This window comes from Haliotis rufescens, unplaced genomic scaffold, assembly GCF_023055435.1.
Source record: "Haliotis rufescens isolate VD_foot unplaced genomic scaffold, xgHalRufe1.0.p SCAF_5, whole genome shotgun sequence".
Classification (NCBI taxonomy): domain Eukaryota; kingdom Metazoa; phylum Mollusca; class Gastropoda; order Lepetellida; family Haliotidae; genus Haliotis; species Haliotis rufescens.
The window spans coordinates 52,725,678-52,752,906 of record NW_025964223.1 but is presented as its reverse complement, the minus strand read 5'-3'; the positions used below and the strand labels follow the sequence as shown (position 1 = coordinate 52,752,906).

Sequence of the window (27,229 nt, the reverse complement as noted above, 5' to 3'; positions counted from 1 at the left end):
ATCGTAAACTAGGAAGGCTGAACCAAATGCTGTCATATTTCGTCAAATGGTTGCTGTGCAGCCTCATGCATGATGCTGCATGTTTGAAGAACTGTTCTTCGGGACTTGGCCATACATAAGATGGATACTCCAACCCTGTTACAACTGCGACAATAGATTATATACTAGTTTTAGTGGTTTTGTTGTTGGTACTCACATCAAGCTGAAGACATTTTTGTATCGTCTGTAAAAGAAACTGAGGCATATAACAAACAGTTTTGAAGTTTCAACCATTTTATTCTTAGCATGCTAGCTGTTATTACAAATAAATTACACGACGCCTTTAGACAATGCGCATGCTTTATTAAAACAACACGCTTCGAGTAATGTTAACAAGAGACAGCTTATCATTATATCACATGATGTATTCGGAGATTAATAATACAAAAATCACATTTATTCCGGCAATAAATAAATACAAAGAGATACTATATACCACTTGTGCCGACTTCACTGGCGCCTACAACCTACGGAATAAATAGTAACGCTTCGACAATGAATATAACGCATTCAACAGGACTGACTGCTTGCATTGCACCAACTTAACCCACGTCAGTCGACACAACGAGTTAGATAATATACCAGACACATTATCATGGGTTTTCGGAGAGAACCAAGTCGACTTCCCTCTTAACAACCAAGCCATTTGCGCATTTAGCCATAAACAACATTTATGAAAGATACGACCTTGTTGCTATGCGCACGTTGTGGCTAGTTCAGTTCTATCTTTGAAGAGATGTTTACAAAAAAATGGACTGATGTTTTTTCTAACGTTATTTTTACATTGTATGTATTGACAATAACCCTAACAACTTCTATTCAGTTCTAATACTGAAGATTTTTACTTCCGGTTTTACTGGAAGAATATCAAAGAGAAAGTGGGACAAAATTATTCACTCTCATTTTCATGTTGGTACGATAGAACCATCAAGTACAAAAAACGTTATAAAAGTGAAATACCAATATAGAGGAATAGCAAAATACATATTCATAAATATATACGCTGTTTGAGCGATGTTACCGTCTGCGCATGAGCGGAAATGAAGGCGACCACAGACAAAATGCCACCAAACTTTACAAGAACAGACGCAAGGCGCTTGGTATATAATAAAAAAAACAACAGAGCGTAAAATATGAGACTTATTGTGGTAGAAAAATATACCTCAAAACAATAAAGCAGAACTTCCACAGCCGAGAAAATACAACCTATTGAGTGGAAACTTCATTCAAGTGCACAGCCTTCATGATGTACATATTATATTTATCCCTGTACTGTATATATATGCTCTTGAACCACCGTCGGTGGTCTACGGAGAAAGAAAGAATCTAGAACCAGGCAATGGCCTAATGACAGTGTGATTCCAGAAACAGTCTATCGTGTTTGTCTGCTAACTTACTTTTGATCACGCATATATAATCTACCAGTCAACCCAGGGTCTAAGGGCAGACCAATGGATATTCGGGGGGCGGCCTATTTTGGGTTTGTTTGGCCCGAGACCGTTGAGCATTTAAATGCGAGGAAGAGAATATATACAAATATATAAGTCAACTTCTTTATATTGAGGAACACAACGTTTCGGAGTATATGCTTACTCCTTCATTCACCTGATGAAGGAGTAAGTATATACTCCGAAACGTTGTATTCCTCATAATAAAGAAGTTGATATCCATATATTCTCTTCCTTATGTGTATCTCTTCTGAATGCCTTTCAAAGACCTTATTTGAAGGCGGATTTCAATCTGTGCCGTTCCTTAACATGTCTGGTATCAAAAAGAGGTTGTATTTTCACAGCTACAATTACTGAGACAAGTTGCCTCATTCAGCAAATGATGACGCACAATATCACTTGGTTTGTATTGAAGGCGCCGAACGTATATATATATATATATCTCGACAAAAATAATTACAATATATGGAAAGCAGCGACTATGAAGAGCTTACATTATCATCAATCCATTATTACACCAGTGACCAATAAATGCGTATTCGTTGAGTTAGTGAAAGGATCCAATGCTTGTTGCAATATTAATGACAATAACATATTTTCACTTAAGCTTTACTTGCATAAGAACCTATTGCATATAAGCATAATTACACGAACAAATAATACTGCTGTAAGTAGAATTAGCATTCCCGACACTATAGCATAGAGAGAGCATGGATATTATTCACAGTAATCTTTGGCTGAAGAACATCTAACTTGGAGGAAGATCATTGGTGTTTCATTACATAAATATTTTGGCACTGACGTCACCGATTCAAGCAGTGCGCATGCTTGAAAAATAATCGATTGAACATGACGACTTGTAATATACATCTGCACACTCACATCAGCTGGGTAAAACAATAGATATGTCCATACCGAAGATGTCCGAGCTTTGCCGGAAAATGCCGATTTCGAAATATCAGGTGATATTTCCGAATAAGGTGACCGTTAGACTAGATGAATGTCACGTGGTACTTTGAATTCGGCATTTTCCGATAAGGTTCGGAATTCTTCTGCATGAAAATGTCTGTTGATGTCATATACACGTCTTTGTCTTAAATGACATACAAACAAAATTGTTTGACTACACAAATGATGTTCAAGGGCACATATAAGAGTGACGTTTCAAAATGATATCCGTATATAGGTACTGGTACATTCAAAAAGGCGGCCTGATCACCATACTGGTTGAATCAAAATGGCGGCCAATAGTTTCAAGATGGCGGCTGCACAGATACACTGGTTGGATCAAGATGGCGGCTGCCTGGACAAGGGTGACGGGGTAGCTTACAAGATGGCGCATGATGACGATTTGTTCCCCTTTCCTTTCTGGAGTTCTCTTTCCAGTTTAATGATCTCTTGAACTCCTGTCACCATCTCCTGGACGGCTTGAATTTCCGAGAGACCAAGACGACGTTTGTTGGAGATGTCGTACACGCCGCCCTCGCTCTCGGTGTGCTCGCCGTGGATACCTGAACAACAACGAACTATTTCAAGCCACAGAAAGGAATTATTGCTAGACATCTGTGTGATATTACTTTGTTTGTTTGTTGTTTAGCGCCGCGCTTAGCAATATTCAGACTATTTGACGGCAGACTGTAAATAACCCAGTCTGTACCAGACAGTCCTGTGATTGACATCATGAGCATCGATACACGTAATTGGGATACGATGACATGCATCAGCCAAGCCAGCCTCTTTCGACAAGCATAGTCGCCTTTTATGGCATGCATGGGTTGCTGAGGACCTATTCTAACTCTAAGTACAATGATGATGATGATGATGATGATGATGATGATGATGACAATGATGATGTGTTTATTTTTGTTATTGTTATTTCTGTTAAGTGGTTGTTTTGGGGGTTGGTAAAATACGTAAAATTTAATTATTAGTCAACATTTACCTTACGGACAATATGGGATTATGTTCGTCCTCTTTCTACCATAAAACATTCGTTATCGTACCAAAGTGGGGCCAAATTTCATTGAATATGCTGGTATTTTACCCACCTCTTGCTTGCAATTTGTATTTCTCACAGATGTTCTTGAAGTCTTTCTTGGCGGCAAGTTTGGGGATCTTGATGTGGACGGACGCACGGAGGGTGGTGCCCAGGTTGGAGGGACAGAACGTCAGGTAGCCCAGACGCTCGTCCCTAGCAAAGGTCAGCTTCTTCTCCATCTCTTGTATAGCCTGTAGCAACAAGGGACATATACAGTGCACACTCAAAATCATAAATAGCCGAGCAGAGTTGCGTCCCTTTGTTGTGCCAGAATCCTATGAGATTGGGAATATCCCTTAATAATTCTTTGTCAGCGTTATGTTCAGTGGTCGTAGGTTTTTCCAATACGGTAAATATCTAGCACATACATCACTTTGGGTTTGCTTCCCCATTGAGCTGTGAAACACTGTGCAAGGAGGCGTTGAACTCAACTAACTCACTCACGCACACTATTCTGAAGACTATCACAGCAGAAGTACTTACCGACACTAGCCTTTTATAGACAGCTCCGATGTCGCCGCCCTTCTGCATGGAGATAATTCTAAGATGGTCCTCCTCGTTCACCCACACGAGGAAGGTCTTTTCGTCGTTGAAGTAGATGCCTCTGCCAGTTGGCCAGTCGTCATAGCCACGGGCTGCCTTGAGGAATCTACAAAAGATGCACGTGCATAGTCATGATTTTCAGTAAGAAGTAAATATAAATTAACGTACACGCCCGATAACCAGTCTCGCTTATGTGCCGCGACACATTCCATTGGGCGTAAACGGCAAAATAGTTGTTAAAATTATGGATGGATAGTTGAAAATCAGTGATGACACCAGGTGTTCGCGAAAAGATTAAGCATGTTGGTTGCACCCGCCACTCACATAATTTCTATAGGAAGTAAGTGTTTGTTTCCAAACGCCGCACAGCATGCCAGTTCTGTGATACGATGTTAAGTAAAGCTTAGGTAAAGTTCGTATCTAGTAGCAGTCATGAGAACGAGATATCCCATTTCCACTTCATTCTAATTATCTGGATATCCCTGCATCCTTTTGATACGCCAGTGCTTTGATATTGCAGGGGGCAACTTAATCAGTCTTTGACTCCCGAGAACCAAACTCTTTCATCTATCCCCCCAAGACGTGTACCATATAAACGTAGTCCTGCACCATTACTGTGGAATTTATATTTTTTAGGATTTTATTTTTACCAAAAGCCTAGGTAAGTCTAGATCAAACTAACCAAGTCTAGTTTGCTTGATTCTACAGCAGAAGAGGAAAGGTGATTTCGAAACATTATTTTCATTATTTTAAAGACTGTTTTCATTGACTAAGTGTTAGTCTAATACGGAAGTTAGGAAAGAAAACTCACCTGTCGTGATCGTTAAACAGGAAGTGATCCTTGGTGAGCTGGTCTTGCATTTCCGAGGTCATGCCCTCCAGTGGATGATAGGAGCCCTTCAGTTGCCCTTCCAGGGAGCCCAGCACCTCCTGACACTTCTTCTCCATAGACTCGCGGTCCTGACAACAGGTACAAGTACCATGGTAATTAAACATAGAACAGGCATACTGGGATGTAAACACGGAGATGGCACAGAGCTTTGGACTAGGAGGGTGCATTTGTGGTTCACGTTTAGTAATCGTGTTATTTTGTTGCTGTTCTAATCCGACCCTTGGACCACCCGTGAAGATCCGGGGTAGAATAGGTCTTCAGCAACCCATGCTTGTCGTAAAAAGCGACAAGCGGGATCGGGTGGTCAGGCTCGCTGACTTGGTTGATGCATGTCATCGTATCCCAATTTGAGTGGATCGATGCTCATGATGTCAATCACTGGATTGTCTTGTCCAGATTCGATTATTTACATACCACCATCATATAGCTTGAATATTGCTGAGTGCGGCGTTAAACAACAAACACCAACCCCCAAAAAACCAAAACGTAAGGTGCTCAATAACCTGTAACATTTCCGAATGTAAACTCAGTATGTTATATTCAAGGCTACATCACGTGTAATGATACATATTAGTGTATCATTATGTATCAGTATACTTAGTACCTCCTACTACCCCTATCCCAAACACACGCACCGCCTTGAGTCGCGTATATGATGGAACAGGGGAAAATTACATGTTTTAACTTATTTATTAAAGTGGGGAAGAGAGAACAAATACGTTGTGTATTTATCCTCTTGGTTAATGCATGTTGTTCTGAGTATGGACATAGTCTTGGATCATACCTTGGAATTAGTGTTCGTATTTCAAAATATCAAATATTCTGAACATTAACGATCGGATTATGATTTAAATGCTTTACAAACGTAACTCCCTCTTAAAGGATGAGTTAGGAATGTCGCGATAATGATTAACAAGTACATCTCCACTCGTATCTGCTAACAGTCATGTCAATTGTTGACAGCATTATCACCGGAATTGTGGCTTGAAATTACTCCGCACCAGATAATGAAATAAGACCAAAAAACGTGCTCTATTGCAGATTCGATTATTACGTAATGAGTCATAACGCCCTGCCATCAGCAGTGACAGCTGTACGTTACATTATCTTATCTGAACAACACACCACTATCTCTTAAACCTCTCCCTTACGAGCACTAAGAACCCGTCTCTCTTACCTCTTTAGTAAGAACTGGGGGGAACGCATACTCCTTGTGACTTCTTCCAACGCGGATCCTGGTAGAAACGATGAGGTCACCTTCGGGGTCAAGGTCAGAGAAACCCAAGTTTTCGATGTCGCCGAAGTTTGACGGCGGGTGGGAGATTGGCTCTTTGGTGGACAGCTTGTGGTAGTCCCGGATGACCGGGTCAAAGATTTCAGCAAACGTGTTGTAGGATTCCGGGTCGGCGGCGTAGATACCCACCCCGCTGTCAAGGTTCTTCACCCCTGGTGGAGGAGGGAGAGATATAGGGTTAAATATGCACTGAAACACCAGGCAACTAGCGGGGATATTTAACTATTGTGATATGACGGGTAGCTCTACCTTCCAAACCACCTTCCTTGAATATGATGATGATAATGATATAGTGATGATGATGATGACGATGACGATGACGGCAATCTAATTAAAATCGGATCTTAGTTCTCGCTGCCGCTAAACAAAGGTCTGAGGATATCCCATTACGGGTCATGTCAGAACGACCTTTCATCCGATCAGTCAAAGGGTAGCTTACCAGATCAGGAAAGTGACAGTCGGAATATGTTTTCGAATCATGCATCATCGAAAAAGGTATCATTACCCAGGTCAGTAGATCAGTGTGCATTCGAATTCATCATCAGCTACTGGAGTATACAACCAACCCAATGTACATTATAAGGCATTGGAAGGTCTCCAACCACATACGTACTCCAGTGAGTGAGTGAGTTGTGTTTAACGCCGCTTTTAACAGTATTCCAGTTATATCACGGCGTGTCAGCTTAATGTGGGAGGAAAGCCCGAAGTGATGCAGGTCTCAGACGTTTACCACTTCGGTGAAACCAACGAGCACGGGTATGGTGCTGACAAACCTAGAAACATAATTGGGGCGAACCGGGATTCGAACCCACAATCATTGGTTTCTGGCGTGCCCAAGGGACGCAACTCTGCACAGCGAATCGCGGCGCCTTAGACGACTGGGCCACCCGTGCCCCCACATACGTACTGCAACCTACCGGGTACCCTTTCACTGCTGGGTGAACGCAGGCATGTTTGTTCTTATATTCTGTTCACGAATATGTTGTACATTATTTCAGGCTTAATTGGCTATGCAAGGATGCAGATTCGCGATACTATTTGCCTGTTGTATCTTCGAAACATAATTAACGTGTTCCTAACCTGTCACTCAGGAGCCTAAATTTCAGTGTGACTTATGACAGTCTCGTTTTTATCTCGCATTGACTTAATACTAAGCTACGAAGACACTTGGTGATGACAGTGACGTATTCATGGGCCTACTTATAACCTATCTAGGTTGGCTGGGGAAATACATTTCGATGTAACCCCCTAACGTTCAAAAATCGAACTTATCTTAAATACGAAACGAAAGAATAATTTGCGGACTTGTTTGTTTTCTATACCTGACATAATGCAGTCCGACAGTGTTGCATTGTGGGATGTCTTCTTGTCCTTGCACTTTTCAAGGACATCCTTGCTGAAGTACTTCTTCATCAATGACTTGCAGTTCTTGGCCTTGGACACGTGTTCGTACATTTCCTCCAGACTATCGGGGTTCCTGAAGCAGAGAAACATGTGACAGATCGTCTCAGTACGTTCAATGGATTGGCAGTTATTAAGGAATGATATCGGAGGAAACGATTGCATGTCGGTTCACGCCACATCATTATACCAGCTGCATGACGGCAGTCTGTTTAAGCAAGCGATGCAACCAGCACACCAATGGTTGATAGCACGAGACACGATCGACGCGGTGGAGGCAAAATGGATAACAATCAACCAGTCACAAAATTTTAAAATTTGATTCATTCCGGTCCTATGAGTGAGTGAGTGAGTGAGTGAGTGAGTTGGGTTTAACGCCGCTTTTAACAGTATTCCAGTTATTTAACGGCGTGTCAGCCTAATGTGGGAGGAAAGCCCGAAGTGATGCAGGTCTCAGACGTTTACCACTTCGGTGAAACCCACGAGCAGGGGTATGGTGCTGACAAACCTAGAAACATAATCGGGGCGAACCGGGATTCGAACCCACAATCATAGGTTTCTGGCGTGCCCAAGGGACGCAACTCTGCACAGAGAATCGCGGCGCCTTAGGCAACTGGGCCAACCGTGACCACCCGTGCCCAGCCCCCGGTCCTATTTCCAATTATTTTTTTTCGATAAAATCGTACCGTAGCGTTGCTCTTGATATCAATCACTGGTTACTCGATTATTTACAGGCCGTCGCCACATAGCTGGATTACTGGAAAGTGCGGCATTAAACACTAAACTCTCACCATGTCAGTTCCTTCTCTAGTCTCAGGATCTCCTTCACACCGTTGTACATTTCAGTAACGGCTTGCGCCTCCGTCAGCCCAAGACGACGCTTGTTGGAGATGTCGTACACGCCGCCCTCGCTCTCGGTGTGCTCGCCGTGGATACCTGAAAAAACAGAGTAGTTCTTTGAATATTTGAATCAAAATAACGTTGTCCAATTTTTAAAGACATTTTTTCCGAATAAATAAATTTGTCTTTAATAAAAGACAAGAAAATATGTTTGCAGATAGATTGTGATATATTCTTAACGATTTGTCACTCTTTTTCTTTATTTCTCATTACTGATACGGCCATAGGCCCACAGTTCATGTATAGAAAGTAGTTAAGGGTACATTTTAACAATAGAATATACACCCATAGCCATGCTAACTGTTAAATTACATCAAGTCGTAAGATTCGTATACCATGGGAAATGCACAGAATGACTATACTAATATTAAGAAAACACGGGCCTATACTAAACATCTTTTGTCTCGCATACATGATGAAACATTGGCTTGTAAACGATACCAATTTCTGTTGGCTTTACCACTCGTTCATCGAGGGTCAATCGGACCAACTAAAATTGCCTTGACCACCGAGGATGATGTCAGGTGTGTTTCTGCGTGTTCCTCACCTCTTGCCTGAAGGTTGTACTTGTCACAAATCTCCTTGAAGTCGGGCTTGGCCGCAACGGCTGGGATCTTGATGTGCACAGACGCTCGCAGGGTCGTTCCTAGGTTGCTAGGACAGAACGTCAGGAAGCCAAGATGGTCGTTCCGGGCGAATTTCAGGGTTTGTTCCATGGACTTGACAGCCTGGAAATGAACATGAATGCTATGAATAGAGGTGCGCATGATGTATACTGTGTCCACATCACTGCTGTTCTAATCCGAGCCTTGGATTACCCGTGAAGATCCGGGGTAGAATAGGTCTTCAGCAACCCATGCTTGCCGTAAAAAGCCACTGCGCTTGTCGTAAGAGGCAACTAAGGGGATCGGGTGGTCAGGCTCGCTGACTTGGTTGATGCATATCATCGTATCCAAATTGCGTAGATCGATGCTCATGATGTCAATCACCGGATTGACTGGTCCAGACTCGATTATTTCTTAGACCGCTGTCATATAGCTGGAATATTGCTGAGTGCGGCGTTAAACAACAAACAAATGATACGACCATTGTATCTCAGACAAAGGTGTAGTTACATTTAAAATGTGAGACAAAACAACCCTTTTCTGAACACTCCATCAGTGTAGAAGTTCTACTAAAGGTTCCTTACCGATACTAGACGCTTGTAGACAGCTCCGATATCGCCACCCTTCTGCATGGAGATGAGACGGAGATGGTCCTCCTCGTTCACCCACACAAGGAAGGTCTTGTCGTTGTTGAAGAAGATGCCTCTGCCTGTTGGCCAGTCGTTGTAGCCGCCGGATGCACGCAAAAATCTGAAACATATTCAGTTTACAGTAAGTATGTTCAGCAAATGAATTATTACTTTTGAAAAAGGAAATTGATTCTACTCTGATAACGATATAGTAATGCCTCTTAGACGGAATACCTGTCATGGTCGTTAAACAGGAAGTGTTCATCTGTCAGCTCCTTCTGAGTTTCCGGTGTCATGCCCGTCAGAGGGTGATACGTTCCCTTAAGTTCTTCAGGGAGCTTATCAAAAGCTTCTGTTGTCTTTTTCTCCATCTCTTCTCTTTGCTGAAACGAAAAGGCATCAAGTACAGTCCAACTTATTAGTTCGGCTGATACTACAACTGACGCTGAATGACACTTTATCAAAATAAAGATAAGTTAAGAAAATAACCCACTGATTCCTGAAGTATTGTTAAAAAACCCGAACCTCTTTGGTAAGAATTGGCGGAAAGCCGAGTCCATCATGTGACCTTCCAACTCTGACCCTGGTGGAGATGATATATTTCCCTTCCGGGTCAAGATCTTCTAGCTTCATCTTTTCGACATCTCCGAAGTCGCAGTTTGGATGTTTGATTGGCTTGTTGTCCGGGACCTTGTGGTAGTCCTTGATGACGGCGTCAAAGACGTCAGAAAACGTCGTGTAGGCCTCTGGGTCACAAGCATAGATGCCCACACCGCTATCCAGGTTTTCACACCCTGTAACGAAAACATGACATTATATATTGTCCAATGTTAACGTTGTTAAAAGTTATTAATGGAAAGTCTTACATCAATATGTTGGAGATGTGTGCGATAGAACCTCGTTAAGCCGGACCCCGTTTATCTCGTTGGGAACATAACTACAAGGCTAATCTCTTTGGGAACTGTCCAATCCAGATTAACGAGAGTTCGGTATGTACAGGTCGTCTAAGGTGCCGGATTTGCTGTGCAGATTTGCGCCCCTGGGCTCTCCAGAAACGTATAATTGTAGGTTGGAATCCTGGTTCGAATCCTCGTGGGTTTCACCAACGTGGTAAAACTCAAAGACCTGCATCACCTTCCTTTCATACATACATTTTGGAATAATTGAAAACGATGGCATTATGCTCTTGTTTATGTTACGTTAGTCTGGAAGCCGGAAACTCGGGCAATTTTTTAGGGAATCTTAATTAGAGTAAAGCTTGGAGCTGCGATTGAGTACACACTCAGAACAGATATATTGGGGCAAAACGCATTACAGAATTCCATTTTCTTTTTAATGAACATGACACAGTGACGTCAGTGTATTATTATATATAGGGTTAGATATCGTATGCAGGCCTTGACATTTTCATAATGGTGACGATGGATATATGACAGTGTAAACAAATATGTTTTCTTGCCTCGTGGGCTAATGTCTTCAAACGTCTTATATATTTCCAAAGCGATAGATGTAAGCATGTGTTGAAGGCAGGTCTACAAACTGAGTGTGGGGCGGTCGGGTAGCCTAGTGGTTAAAGCGTTCGCTCGTCACGCCGAAGACCCGGGTTCGATTCCCGACATGGGTACAATGTGTGAAGCCCATTTCTGGTGTCCCCCGCCGTGATATTGCTGGAATATTGCTAAAAGCGCGTAAAACCATACTCACTCACTCACTACAAACTGAGTGGAAACAAAACGTATTTGTGTTTTCATCTCCACCGTGTGTCTACCCTGATCGATCCTTATTAATTCTTATTGGTCTACTGACGAAGTTTGTTTGTTGTTTAACCCCGCACTCAGCGATATTCCAGCTATATGACGGCGGTCTGTAAATAATCCAGACAATCCAGTGATTGATATTATGAGCATCGATCTGCGCAATTGGGATACGACATGCATCAACACAGTCGGCGAGCCTGACCACCCGATCCCGTTAGTCGCCTCTTACGACAAGAATAGTCACCTCTTGTGGCAAGCACGGGTTGCTGAAGACCTATTCTACCCGGATCTTCACGGGTGACTGACGAAGTACAACATCAGTTACACATATATATTTTTTATGTATTTACTCACTCACTCTTGATTAATGGTTAATAACATGTTGTTTTAAGTCAACTATTCCAATACACAGGACGGCCTGTGGATGATCGAGTCTGGACTAGACACACCAGCTCGATGCCTGGGTCGGGATGAAATGCCATACAATCAGCCAAGTCACACATGTTGTCACCATTCGAGAAACAGTCGGCTGGTTCTACAAACAAAGAGATTCGTGTGACACCAATCTCATGAAAATCCGATATTTTCCTCCGATAGATATCTCTCTGCGTCACTAATATCAGGACACATGCATGGAAGATCGCTTCAGGTGAACCCAAAGGAAATTTTGATCGCCCAATCAAAACGAAGGATGTGTAAGTTCTTGAGCCAATCAGATGTCAGCTTTCTACAACAATTCGGCTTCATGTCTTAACCGTCTCGATTCGAACATTTCGATCTCTGCGTGCACGTCGCTGAATAACTGCATTTACCCTGGAACGCGACATAAACCTCATTTCAAGTCATCTCACCCTACGTGGGAATAATATGTGAAGCCCATTTCTGGTGTCCTCCGCTGTGATATTGCTGGAATATTGCTTAAAGGGACGTAAAACCATATTCACTTACTCACTCACTCACTCAGTAATACTCTTAACTCGCCGATAATCGGACGACATTTTCTCCTGTTTACAAGTCAGTGTGTGAGCGCGCTTCATGGAACCCGAAGGTATGTTCTGTATACAGAACTGTCAGTGTCAACAAACAGGGTACTGCATAATCTCTACCACAACTACCATTTCAACACAGAAATAATTATTAAGAACTGTACACACTGGTTATGAGGCGAGTGGAAGTGTATGGCGTTGTTTACGTTCCCTGTACGTTAACGCCAAAACCACGCGATAAAACAAACGCACTTAATTACACGATGCCAAGATTTAAAACACACTGCTAAGAGAATGTGATGGTTATCGCCAAATGCGCCTCCATTTATTTTAATTCTCAATTTCCCCGCTCGTCTCAAGTTCGTAGACAACGTGCGCTTGTATTTCAAACCGTACAGCAATCGGCAACAAGAGTGATGGAATGCCCGCGCACCTGTCAGGGTCATCGTATCGTTTCCGGGTCAGCTCGAGATACAAGCCAGCTCATGGCGATATTCGACACGAATTACCACCAATATAAATCTATCCCACCCGCGGCACGTGCTAGAGCGCAGCGTATCTAGTCCCCCTCCCCCCCCCCCCCCAAGAGAAATTTGATAAGAGGGGCAGACAGCAACACAAATACATGAAGCAGCCGCGGGCAGACAGACACAGCATTCCGTACTACACTGACGGTTCAGAAATCTTTTATTTTTTTTTTAAAAGTAAGAATTCTACACAATCTCTTCCCTTCATATAAGTCTTAGTTTAACGTAATTCATAGGCGTCTCCAGATAAGACGTCTTCAAGATGTTCTTTTATTAACACATCGTTTCAAACCTAGCATTGTCCATTTTACTGAAATGTCCCGGATCATGAAACTTGAAACCACATAAAACAGGGCTTTTATTCATGCGGCTGATTATGGTTGCTTTTATCCCAGTTATACCACGGGGGAAAACAATTCTGTGTGAAGAATCGAACCCGGTCCCGGCGTAAGATTCCAACACTATAACCACACAACTAGCCTTGCTCCAAGGCTGTACTGAAAGATAAGTATCTGTGGGCAGTCTAAGGACTCCCATCTTCCCGAGGCAAGAGAGTTAACTGACTTTAAAAGTCCAGTTTCCACCCTTGCCGAACATGGCTGGAATTTCTGGGCTCGATCGTAGCGCCAACAGTGGCTATTACGAGTTATGTCCCTTCTGAGCCTCTCCCATAGACCAATGAGATTCCACTTCTCGTATCACTTGCATTTGCTTCAAACGAAATGGCGGCGTCCAGTCAGGACGATCTGATCGATAATCAAGATCTATATTGTGATAAAACGGGTCTTACATCGCGAAATGCATCAAATCACGTGAGCACCTACATTAAAAACATGAAAACATTTGGAAAATATCTGTTGACAACGAGTTGGCGGTGCACATGCTTTGCAAATCCTGCAATCGACCGAAATCTGCACGACAGTTTACGAACCGGATTTCGATTTCGTTGCGCGATATTGATTGGACTATGCATACACTCGTTAGTCCAGCCAAAATGTAACTCCATAATGCCAGCCTAGTTCGGCAAGGGTGGAAACTGGACTTTTATAGTCAGTTAACTCCCTTGCCTCGGGAAGATGAAGGACTCCAGTCTAATAGGGCCAACTTGTTCTTAGAATCTAGAAATTATGATTTAAACTAATAAATTACTGCCTTAGAGACTTGTGCAAGTCTACTACACAACCAACGATAACCCTGAAGACGAAAGATAATGTAACCCGATTGAAGAATTATTCCAACAATATCACAAAGGGCCCCAGGGACAGACTTCACGCATTGTGCACGTTGGGAGTCGAACCCGCAATGTAAATAAACATTGGTAAACTTATTTTTGTTTGTTTGTTGTTTAACGTCGCACTAAGCAATATTCCAGCTATATGACGGCGTAAATAATCGAGTCTGGACCAGACAATCCAATGATTGATATCATGAGCATCGATCCACGCAATTGGGATCGATGGCATGCATCAACCAAGTCAGCAAGCCTGACCTACCGATCCCGCTCGTCGCCTTTTACGGCAAGCATGGGTTGCTGAAGACCTATTCTACCCCGGATCTTCAAAGGTAAACTCAGTACCTTAGTACGAAATACAATATCTATACAATACAACTGATTTGTCAATTATGTTTGAGTGACACATATCGTATTATTGGAACAGAAGACCACACGAGTTTTGAAGAGCGCTTGAGATAAATTTGTTTCCGTAGAGATAACTGCCACATAGGCATGCTATTCCTGAGATTGTATTATGCAAAGGCTAGCGTTGTACATAGCAACATTATAACGTGTAACAAAACGCCTAGACAAATCGTGTCTGCTATCAGCTGGCAATCACCAGGAGTACGCTGTTGGCGTCTGTACACGCCCATAGCATGTGTGGTGAGAGGATCACTATTCTTGTCCGCCATTTTTTTGGCCTCTCGAACGATTCTTATTTCAACAAAACCACCACCTGCGCCATACTGTTATGACCTAGACATAAGTCGATCGTTACAAGTAAACATATGCGCCGGTGTTTACGTGGCGTTGGAGTTAGCACTGTACATCCCATGTCGCCATATATAGATAATCAAAATGGATAATCGTCTCCTTCACCTTTAATAGAACTCAGTTTAATCAATAGCTGAAAACCACGTGAGGATTCCGGGTAAGAGCGCGCCCCCATCAACCTATGCTGGTCGAACCAGGCTAATGAATGGTTGTATTTTTTTCTTGGTTTGTTGTTTAACGCCGCACTCAGCAATATTCCAGTTATATGACGACGGTCTCAGCAATATTCCAGTTATATGACGACGGCCATCGAGTCTGGGCCAAACAATTCAGTGATTGACATCATGCGCATCGATCCACGCAGTTGGGATACGATGATGTGCATCAACCAAGGCTTATGAATGGAACAGGTAGCTGGGTTCGGTGACGTGGATGATTACGTCGTCAATGTAGTGGGACATTCCTGATAATATTAATCACTGGATTGTCTTGTCAAGACTATATTAGTTTCAGGCCGTCGTCATATAGCTAGAATATTGCTGCGTGTGAATAATCAATAAACACCTCAAACTGTCTTCATAAACGTTTAATTCGAAATCGGTTGTCTCGAACACATGTTGATCTCGATCTTACACTGAGATGAGTGTCGAATCAAATCATATCTGTTGAGAAGGCTTTGCTGTTGTTGTTTGTTGTTAAACGCCGCAATCAGCAATATTCCAGTTATATGACGGCGGTCAGTAAATATCGAGTCTGGGCCAGACAATCCAGTGATTGATATCATGAACATCGATCCACACAATTGGGATCGATGACATGCTTCAACCAAGTCAGCGAGCCTGACCACCCGATCCCGTTAGTCGCCTTTTACGTCAAGCATAGTCGCCTTTTACGCCAAGTATGGGTTGCTGAAGACCTATTCTACCCCGGGTCTTCACGGGTCAGAAGGCTTGTACGAAAGGTCAAGCGAAGCCTTTGCTTGGTGTCTCCTGGATTGGTAGCTGGAATTTAAGCTGTGTAAAACCCTACTCACTCACTCACCCATTTGACCCAGCCCCTCATCGGCATATCAGGGGTGAGTGAGTGAGTTAGTGAACGAGTAAGTTTTACACCGATTATAACACCACATCAGCCACATCGTTGGGCATCAAGACGGACTTATCCTATCCAACACTATCAACTAGGCTTCTGAGCCGCCGTAATGAAAGACGAGTAAAATCAGTTTTTGAATTAAGTGAAGCCACTTGCAGTCAAGGTTTGGAACGGAGATAGCTACAATCATTTTTGTCCAGTGATATTTTCGTATCTTTGTTTACTCAGAATCTAAATACTCCAAAGTAAATACCGACGCTTTTAATACATTCTCATTGAGAGGGATGTTCGAAGTCTGAGGACGTGTCTCATGGATAAACACGATTGTGGGAGTTATTTATCGTTCTTAGCACCCCGACTACAAATGTGGATGTTCAAAGGATGTGTGTGTAGTTACCCGGACAACAGTATGACGGAGATAATGTACACAATGTATAATCATGCTTGAAGTACTAGACTGATGATCGAGTCATCCTCGATTATCTAGGCTATTATATCTCCACTCGATTACTATTTAATAATCATTATTTATTTATCATAACAAAATGGAGATATAATACACTGATTAATCGAGGATGGGTCAATGGGTGTTTGGCAGAATGGGAAAGGCTAGTTATCCTATGAATTATATTTAAAAAGGAGCCCAGAGACTCTTTTCATTTTCAGATACTGCAGCAATGTAGACTTGCCAAATATTATAGACTTGTATGGGCTGTATTGGATATATTTGTTTCAGTGTCTGCATGTCAGACTACCGATTACTGGTCTGTCCTCAACAGCATATAGGGGGCACGGGTGGCCCAGTCGTCTGAAGCGCCGCGATTCGCTGTGCAGAGTTGCGTCCCTTGGGCACGCCAGAAACCTATGATTGTGGGTTCGAATTCCGGTTCGCCCCGATTATTTTTCTAGGTTTGTCAGCACCATACCCGTGCTCTTGGGTTTCACCAAAGTTGTAAACGTCTGAGACCTGCATCACTTCGGGCTTTCCTCCCACATTAAGCTGACACGCCGTGATATAGCTGGAATACTGTTAAAAGTGGCGTTCAACCCAGCTCACTCACTCACTCAACATATAACTTCGTGCTCTTTGTGGTGAATGTGACCGTCACTATAGACTTTCTACCAACACTTAATCAGACATGCCGTGATGGCGTTACACTTAAACTCACTCACTCCAAGCGGAGTTAACCTAACACAATAACTAGCACATGTGTCTCTGCACATCTGCTTGTAAAAGGTCCTTGTATCAATCAATTTACATCAAGAAATATCGGCCTGAATTAAGATATCTTTATGTACTTAGGAATAAAAAAGACACCTTTGATATAATGAAAACAATAAAAGAATGCATAATTGACCGTTGTACGAAAAATAGATATTTCAAATTTAACCTAATCTAATGCTTAACATCATAATGATATAACATTTATTTTAGAACGAATTTGACAATGTAACAACGACCCTAGACTAACATATAGTCTCTGAAATGAACATATCGTACAGAAAAAACAGTTGTTCAGTTATCTTAATAAAAATATAATAAAAAGGGAGCCCAGTTATTCTCTTCATTTTCAGACCTGATACTAACGTAATCTAGACTTGCCAAACATTATAGACTTGCATGGGCTGTAGTTGATATATTTGTATCAGGGTCTGTAAGACAGACTACAACGACCCCAAGAGAGACATTCATTATCGTATACATATGCATGGGGTCATTTTGTCTAACACCGACACATCTCCTTAATGAGCGGTCAGGATTGTTATACTTTCATTCATCGCTGATTTCGTGTGTAGGTTTATTAAAATCAGTCGCCCTTCCCCCAGGGTCAGTTCCACGGCACATCATCCTAGTGTCTCCCTTTCGCCATCTCATGAGGAGGATCCACTGTCTGTACCCAAAAAAGCAATCACATCATTCCATTTGTTTTCCAACAGACGCGGAATATAGCCTCAGACATTCCGAATATAGTTATGCCGGATGAATAAATTCCTAAAACCGGTAGACGAGAGGCCCAGTAATTCATGGAATATTCATGGAAGGCTCGACCGGCCAGTTTCGCGAGATCATGACCGCTTCTGCAGCTGAAGTGGAGTCTGTTAGCAAGCCGATTACAGGGGATTGATTCTGTGGTGGTCGCCGTCGCTTTGTGTTAAACCCTCTTAAGTGAGGTAATACAACCGACATCCTGCTTTGGGGGAGGGGCGGGGGGAGTTTGTTGTGGAGACGTTCAGGTAAACAAACCAGGTAACTGTGAGAATGTTGCAGGTATTACAGGACGCCGGCTCCCAGTGGGGGCTACACCTCTACGTGCTCGGTTTGAAAGCCGGACATTTAAATACATGATCTCTTGTCTCGGTGCACGCGGACCAATGTGAGGGGGGTGGGGGGAGGTCACCTCTCATTTACAGTATTTACAGGTTACATGGACTAGGCGATGAACAGGTGAATGGGAGTCATGCAATAGAGAGTGTTGTCTGTGTAGATACACGCGCGTGGTGGGTGGTGGTGGGAGGGGGATTATGATGGGGAAAGGTGTTGACGTTATAAATTGGTATGGATATTACAATGACATCGCTGCATATCCATTGTCTATTATTGTAGATGTCCTAAGTTGAGACATGAGCGAGTGAGTGAGTATGGTTTTACGACGCTTTTACCAATATTCAAGCAATATCACCCATGTTCGGAATCAAACCCGTTTCTTCGGCGTGACGATAATGTCGCGTTCAAGAGTATTGCACTTACAGATTATTATATCGCCGTGCATGCACGTGTGTGTCTGCTTGTACTGGTCCGAACTAATGCCGGTTTTATAGTGCTAGCCCACTGAGCTACTTAACTGAAAGAGAGGGTTCAATAACCTCTGGGTGCCAATGATCAAAGTCATGCTACTTTATTTACGTATGTTGAACAAGAAGTTGGTGTCGGTTCAATAGCCTTAAATCACATCCTATGAGTGGACTAAGCACACACGCTGCAGTCGACTTCTTTCACCCTGAAATTGATGTAATATCGCCGGACTTATTGAATATTAATCCGCCCTACGTACAACTAAAATATCATATTCGAACGCAATAACCACTCATCTTCCCAAAGCACAGGAGTTTAATGACTGTTAAAGTCCAGTTTTCAGACTTTTATAGTAAGTTAACTCTCTTGCCTCGGGAAGATATAACCACTAGGCTACCCAACCGCCAAGAGACATAAACTCACATTAGTCTATTGTTGAAACGACGTCACATAAAGCCGTCTAAGACGTCACGAACAATGGAGGACGTCATCTTCAAATATTTGCGCCAGTGCGCTAATACGTCACATTGATTGTGGGCCTGACAAGCTGGTCAGCATGAAGCAAAAAAAACAATGTTCATTAAGATTATCTATAGCTAATTTCCCCTGTCTTCACACCCTTATGGGTAATATAATATAAGAAACTGACTTTAGCTACGTCCACTTACTTCCCTGTATTCATTAGGACAATAATTAATATATTTACAACAAACATCCTTGACAACAGTTATGTTATTTAGCTTTACATTTTTATGCAGTTTCGAGCATCTACTTTCTCTCGACAACTCACACACATTGTAAACATGATTAAGTCTCGGCTGTTTATACACAAACCTGACAACAAAATAAAAACTCTTGAAACGCATCCAAACCGTGATGGCTTGGACGTACTTTCGGGAATATTATTGCAATGATGTACGCGCACCGCCCGGGTCATAAAGTCATGGTTTTTTACAAGTTCATCCGCTGCAAAATAAAGACTGAAATCTATCCAAGTTCTAAAGTTACGGCATACAACGTGGAGACAGCGGCCTTCACCTTGCATGCCTATGTGTTTGCATCAGCGGTGAGAGGAGCGCAGTCGACACCTCGTTAAAACCACCATACTTTCACCCAGATATCACAAACCCCGGTGTGGATATTATTTTCCTTGCTGACGTAGACAGATTCTTGTACTCGAACATATATACACATGTAATGAAACTTTATGTTGGCGATGCTACAGTTGAAAACAACGTCTTTTCTTCGGCCAAACCAATCTTGAATTGCTTGTTTTACGGATTTAGGACAATATGCCAAGAGACAGAAAGCAAGATAAACGGTTTTCAGGAATGATTTAGGTTCCACATTCTACAAAACAACCCAATTCTTTAAATATAAGTTTTAACGAAAATCCAAAGAAATAAGAAGTAAAGTAAAATCATATTGGGTTAAATAATTAAATTGAATAAAATTTTTTAATTACTCCAACGTCCAGGGAAGACTAGTCTGTAATACATAATGGTACATTAACTGAAAAGGTGAGGTGAATGTAGGGTTAATGTCGCGTTCAAGAGTATTGCACTTACAGATTATTATATCGCCGTGCATGCACGTGTGTGTCTGCTTGTACTGGTCCGAACTAATGCCGGTTTTATAGTGCTAGCCCACTGAGCTACTTAACTGAAAGAGAGGGTTCAATAACCTCTGGGCTCCAAGGATCAAAGTCATACATTATTTGCGTATGTTGAACAAAGAAGTTGGTGTCGGTTCAATAGCCTTAAATCACATCCTATGAGTGGACTAAGCACACACGATGCAGTCGGCTTCTTTCACCCTTAAACTGATGTAATATCGCCGGACTTATTGAATATTAATCCGCGCTACGTACAACTAACATATCATATTGTTAATACCTCCCGAGTCATTGAATCCGATAAACAAACGAAACTCGAATAGAAGAAACCGGGACTCCCACAGAATCTATGCTATTTTAGTTCTGCGCTTCTATCAACTTCAAGAGTTGCCATAAATAGGTCTGGTAGTTCAGATGTTTTGTGATCGTCCCTTAGCCAGTCGTTGTCAACGGCCAAGGTGATTATTGCACTTATATACCATTTACTAAAGTCTTTTGGTATCGACCCAGTCAACTGCTGCTACCTATGAGTGAGACCCGTGAAGATTCCGGGGTAGAATATAGGTCTTCAGCAGCAACCCATGCTTGCCGTAAAAGGTGACTATGCATGTCGTAAAAGTCGACTAACGGGATCGGGTGTTCAGGCTCGCTGACTTGGTTGATGCATGTCATCGTATCCCAATCGTGTGGATCGCTGCCCATGATATTAATCACTGGATTGTCTGGTCCAGATTCGATTATTTACAGACAGCTGTCATATAGCTGGAATAGTGCTGAGTGCGGCGTTAAACAACAAACCTATGAGTGAATGAGTGAGTGAGTAGAGGTTTACACCACTTTTAACAATATTCCAGTAATAACACACATGGGGGACACCAAGAAGTGGCTGCATACATTGCACTCATGGCGGTCTTCGTATGACAAACCAACACATTAACCAATCGGCTACCCTACCGTCTTGTATATATCAAGGTACACAGCACCATCCATGTCATTTGCTGGAAGATTTCGCCTCAAAAATGAAAGTGCCTCTCGATGTTGTATGGAGATTAGAGTGCCCTCCTCTATCAGCTAGTCTCGTCTGTGTTTAACCATAGACAAGCGATGAATCAGCTGCGTTTTGGAAAAAAAAGCTAAAATGGCCGATCTCATGTCATAGAGATGATTAACAACTGATGGTGATTATTCAATGATACAGAGATCCATCTAATCCTAATATATAGACAGGGGGGCATGAAACCTTGAAATATTCACATAATTGCAGCAGAAACACCGTGGGTGAGTCACATGTTCTCAGGTCTTCTTGGCTGTGGCCTTGGGGAGGATATCAAGGTCACATCTGCAGACGACAACTAGGTATGTCAGTTTCTTCTGAGGCGCCATGCACGCTAAGACATGCCATTTCATGTACTGTTCTCCCTACCACGAACAATAACACATATTAATGGCTGGAGAGGCGATCGCAGTTGTCTTGGTTTCATCCAGCGCATCTTGTACAGGTTCATAATCAAACAATTTTTGATTCCGTTATCAATAGTATCGACTTGTTGAAAATAATGTGTTTCGACAAAAAATATAAATCAATGTCACATTTCTGCTAAATATTTGCCAGCCGTGCATGTAGTCCAGAGAAGAGCGAGTGATTGAGAATAATTTTACGCCGCTTTTAAGATTTCACAATATCACGGCGGGGGTATTAGTAATAATCTTCAGAAGTGGGGAATCGAATACTGGTGTATGTGGTGATGAGCGAACGATGCAACAACAAAGCTACCCAGTAGCACCTCAACGACACGGCACAAATCAACGTTTATGCTATACGTGACATTTAACTAATCCTATATTTACAGGTGACAATAAACTAATCATATATTTATACATGGCAGTTTCAGTCATATGTTTATACGTGACATTTAACTAATCCTTTATTTACAGGTGACAATAAACTAAATAAATCATATTTCTACGTGACAGTCGTGTTTATACGTGACAATAAACTAATCATGTGTTTACACGTGGCAGTTTCAGTCATATGTTTATACGTGACATTTAACTAATCCTATATTTAAAGGTGACAATAAACTAATCATATTTCTACGTGACAGTCGTGTTTATACGTGACAATAAACTAATCATATGTTTATACGTGACATTTAACTGCTATATTTATATGTGACAGTTAGTCATATGTTTATACGAGACAGTTAATCTATCATCTCCACACGTGACAATAAACGTAATCTATGTTTATACGTGACAGTAAAACTAATCATGTGTTTATAGTGTAAAGATGTTCACATATATTGCCACTGTCACTAACGCAAATTGTTTCTATTGTAGAAATGGTTAGCCTTAAAAGCCCTATGTCCCTGATGCCGAAGAGCGTGTTTTGTATTACTTTTCATTTTATGACGTTTCGCGATAGGAACTCGACGTTTTATTGCTCGGCATACGACCTCAATACCACACGCCATCAAGCGAAATTAACTAAACCATCGCACAAGAGGGGTTGAGGTACTTCAGGTTGCCGGTATTTCTGACCTGACGCTTCAAGTAAAATACCTTATTCTTCACAAGAACGGAGCCATCGATTTAGAAGCTATGTGCAACGTTTACGGCAATCCCAGCTCCACACTACGTCAGAGAGGTTTAATAGGCGCTTCACCTGTTGAAGTATTCATTTAGACGCTGAAGAGAGCAATACTCAATCTACCGCAGTGGCCAGGTCAGCGACACCTGCTTAATTTCTCATCTTTATAAGTCATGTGGATAGTAGTATTTATAGCCTGGCTCTTTCTTTCATCTTAGTTTTATGATCTAAACTGTAGCTGTTTAAAAGATGTTGCCACATAATTTCACCTATATATTTTTATAAATATTTTTCATGTTATTTAAGGTTTTTGTAAATGAAAATGTTTATAAATCAAATATTATAATGTTGAAAAATAGTTTGGAAGATAAATTTATGTTTATGTTGCAGTAGAAGATATGGAACCATAAGCTTCACCTGCCCCTGTGCATTTGAACTGGAATGATTAGGCAATTTCTGATAGGGAAAAGCTAGTTCTTGCACGATAAACGAAAAATGCCATTTTCAGCATATTTTTGTATTGTAACCATAGTGCAAGTTTATTTATTGACTGTATTTGCTACGTCTAAGCATTCCATTGAGTGCTGGGGTATTGGGTGGTGGTGGAGGTAGATGAGGCTTCAGTTAGTCTTACTCAGCGAAAGCCGGAAGCGCTGCGCAGACCACGTGACCCTTGGAGAGATGGCCCATTCTCTAAGACATTTTAATGTTTTACCATGAAATACCACTTTGGTAAAATAAATATTGTGTTGTTGCCTAGCGACGACAAACACTGTTTGTTTAGAGGTGTGATAGACTGTCTGCAATAAGAGTTGGCTAACAAAGATATCATGATCTAAAACCCCACGTAAATTCATTTTAAGGCACTGTATAAGACAGTTTCGTGTCTGTAACAGTGTCATGAATTCTACCTCGTGTAAAACGTTGCGAGAAACCTAAACTCATACAGTTACTACACCGTTAACATAGTTTTAAAAAAATGCCGAAAAAAATGTAGACAAGGGGAGCGAGCGTTTTGTCGCGACGCTGTATAAAAAACGCGCACAGAACATTTGCTATCCCACGGGATACAATTTACCATCAGTTTCACCTTGCTCTACTGGCACCAAAGTCAGAAGTGTCATGTTTCAATAAAACAAACTAAACCTACTCACGTAAACGTTCTTGTAGTTTTGTACTTGCCATATATCTATATATTTGTGACAAACGACCAACAGTGAAATATACATCCCCCCAGTTTTTAACTTAACAGGACGTGGGAACTGTAGCAGACAGACAAACCCTGTGACTCGTATACAAAAAGGAAGCAACCAGACTCAAATACTAACTGGTGTGCGTTCTGCATAGGCAGGTTTCTGATGAAGACTGTCTGATCATATCGTCGTAGAATTTACCTCTACCATGGCAAAAATACCAATCCACGAAATTACGAGGCATTGGAATGACTTTAACAGCGGCCGTTAAGGTCTTGCTAGTCTTCAAGCTGTTGAAGGCGAGGCTTGTTGTTCGTGGCAGTAAATCCTGTTGCAGAGAATGGGTATACGGCGGAGTTGTTTGCAAATGCGGCTCCTGATAATGCGCTAACTTGCCGGGAGCCACAGTTGCCCTTTGATGTCAGGTGGCAATTACTAGAGACAGTGAGTGAGGGAGGGATGATGGGTTTACTGCCGCTTAAAACATCATTTCTGCTATGAGGGGCGGCGGTGTAGTCGAGTTAGTGTTGACAGGCCACGCCAAAACTGACCGGGTTCAAGTCCAAATGTAGGTACGATGACGGATTATTTCTAAAATCGGCGTAACACAATAACCCACTCACTCATTTGGGGAGTAAAGGCAATTAGTCGTGGATAGCAGCCTTATAATTATTATTTTTTTCAAGACTAATCCATAGGACTAGTTTAAACCTTATTTCACTCGTCCTCGCAGTCTGTAGGTAGTCCTGATTGAACGAGACAATAAACTTCATTCAGGCCCAGTTTGCAGCAAAATTGAAACATTGTATACTACTCAATAAGGACTACAATTATTGGATTTTCACTTGCCCTCAGCACAATTTAATAGTCTCGGGCGAGCGGACAAGCGCGAATATCTAAGGCTGGATATGGTGCTGACAAACCAAGAATCATAATTTGGTTGAATTTGGATTCAAAGTGGAACTTTTTCATAGCCATTGCAACATTTATATTTTGTTGTCCCCCGTGTTTTCCCCAAACGTTCACATGCAGAAGTTCGAAGCTCCATAGTGTATCCAAATATTGGTTAACAAATACGGGGCGATGGTAGGTCTGGTGGTTAAAGCGTTGGTTAGTCACGCAGAAAGAATACTTTTCGATTCCCCACATGGATGCAATTCAGGAAACCCCGTGGCTTTCCCTGCCGTGACGGCTTACAAAAAACAAGAAACGGCGTAAAATTCAACTTTCTAACTCACTATTAACAAATACATCATTAGATCAGCCTAAGACCGAACGTCTGAATTGAATGGCCTTGAGTAGGCGTATGACAAGAGGTGTCCACGATTAGGTTACATGATAAAGGATATTATCTCTAGCAGACAGGGTGTCTCAGGTGACTGGTGGCAAAGTCGTGGAGATGTAAGTATTCATGTTCATCTCGTATAAATTTAGGCCATAGTCTTGGCAACACTCGCTTTCATAATATTACATAGTCTGAGCGTCCATTACAAAGGAAGGGGATTTATTCATATGGGGAGATGTCATAACTAATCAGTATTATTTTATGTTTCTATAACTTTGGTTGAGCTATGATTGGAGGCATCGTAAGAGAAATGATGACTGTTTGTTTGTTGTTTAACGCTGCTCTCAGCAATATTCCATCTATATGACAGCGGTCTGTAAATAATCGAGTGTGGACCAGACAATCCAGTGGTTGACATCATGAGCATCGATCCACGCATATACCAGAACCATTTCTGAGCATGGCCGACCTAATAATGTGCAGATATAAACAATCAAGTTTACATTTCGAGTGCAAATTTCAAAACTTTCGTTCTTCAAATGCTAAGTTTGGTTGTTTGCCGTTTAAAACCGCTCTCAGCAATATTCCAGCTATATGACGGCGGTCTGTAAATAATCGAGTCTGGACCAGACAATCCAGTGATTGACATCAATTGGGATCGATGACATCCATCAACCAAGTCAGCGAGCCTGACCACCCGATCCCGTTAGTCGCCTTTTACGTCCAGCATAGTCGAATTTTACGGCAAGCATGGGTTGCTGAAGACCTATTCTACGCCGGATCTTCACGGGTGGTCAAATACAAAGCAAGAGGATTTATTCATATGGGGAGATGTCATAACTAATCAGTATTATTTTATGTGTTTATAACTTTGGTTGAGCTATGATGGGAGACATCGTGAGAGAAATGATGACTGAGTGAGTGAGTTTGGTTTTACGCCGATTTTAGCAATATTCCAGCAATATCTGCGGGCGACACCAGAAATGGGCTTCACACATTGCAGCCATGCAAGGGAATCGAACCCGGGTCTTCGGTGTAACGAGCAAACGCTTTAACCACTAGGCTACCCGATCCCCGAGAAAAAAATGATAAGAGACACAGATAGGGATATCATACGAGATATCAGCAGAGACACAGATAGGGATATCATGCCAGATATCAGCAGAGACACAGATAGGGATATCATGCCAGATATCAGCAGATACACAGATAGGGATATCATGCCAGATATCAGCAGAGACACAGATAGGGATATCATGCGAGATATCAGCAGAGACACAGATAGGGATATCATGCGAGATATCAGCAGAGACACAGATAGGGATATCATGCGAGATATTAGCAGAGACACAGATAGGGATATCATGCCAGATATCAGCAGAGACACAGATAGGGATATCATGCGAGATATCAGCAGAGACACAGATAGGGATATCATGCGAGATATCAGCAGAGACACAGATAGGGATATCATGCGAGATATCAGCAGAGACACAGATGGGGAAATCATGCGAGATATCAGCAGAGACACAGATAGGGATATCATGCGAGATATCAGCAGAGACACAGATAGGGATATCATGCGAGATATCAGCAGAGACACAGATAGGG

The 27,229-nt window shown here is 42.0% G+C and overlaps 1 protein-coding gene across 1 annotated transcript in view; it reads right to left on the bottom strand.

The window, feature by feature from the left end:
* Positions 1 to 255: 255 nt before the first annotated feature.
* LOC124126410 (taurocyamine kinase-like) overlaps positions 256 to 27,229 on the bottom strand; it is a 39,558-nt gene continuing 12,584 nt past the window's right edge. Inside the window, exons 2-12 of the mRNA XM_046489848.2 lie at positions 10,315 to 10,583; positions 10,024 to 10,172; positions 9,745 to 9,910; positions 9,103 to 9,283; positions 8,447 to 8,591; positions 7,577 to 7,731; positions 6,138 to 6,406; positions 4,880 to 5,028; positions 4,009 to 4,174; positions 3,536 to 3,716; positions 256 to 2,998 (exon numbers count right to left, since the gene is read on the bottom strand). Of these exons, the coding sequence (XP_046345804.2) occupies positions 2,814 to 2,998; positions 3,536 to 3,716; positions 4,009 to 4,174; positions 4,880 to 5,028; positions 6,138 to 6,406; positions 7,577 to 7,731; positions 8,447 to 8,591; positions 9,103 to 9,283; positions 9,745 to 9,910; positions 10,024 to 10,172; positions 10,315 to 10,583 (2,015 nt within the window). The 3' untranslated portion in view covers positions 256 to 2,813. The remainder of the gene's footprint in view (positions 2,999 to 3,535; positions 3,717 to 4,008; positions 4,175 to 4,879; positions 5,029 to 6,137; positions 6,407 to 7,576; positions 7,732 to 8,446; positions 8,592 to 9,102; positions 9,284 to 9,744; positions 9,911 to 10,023; positions 10,173 to 10,314; positions 10,584 to 27,229) is intronic.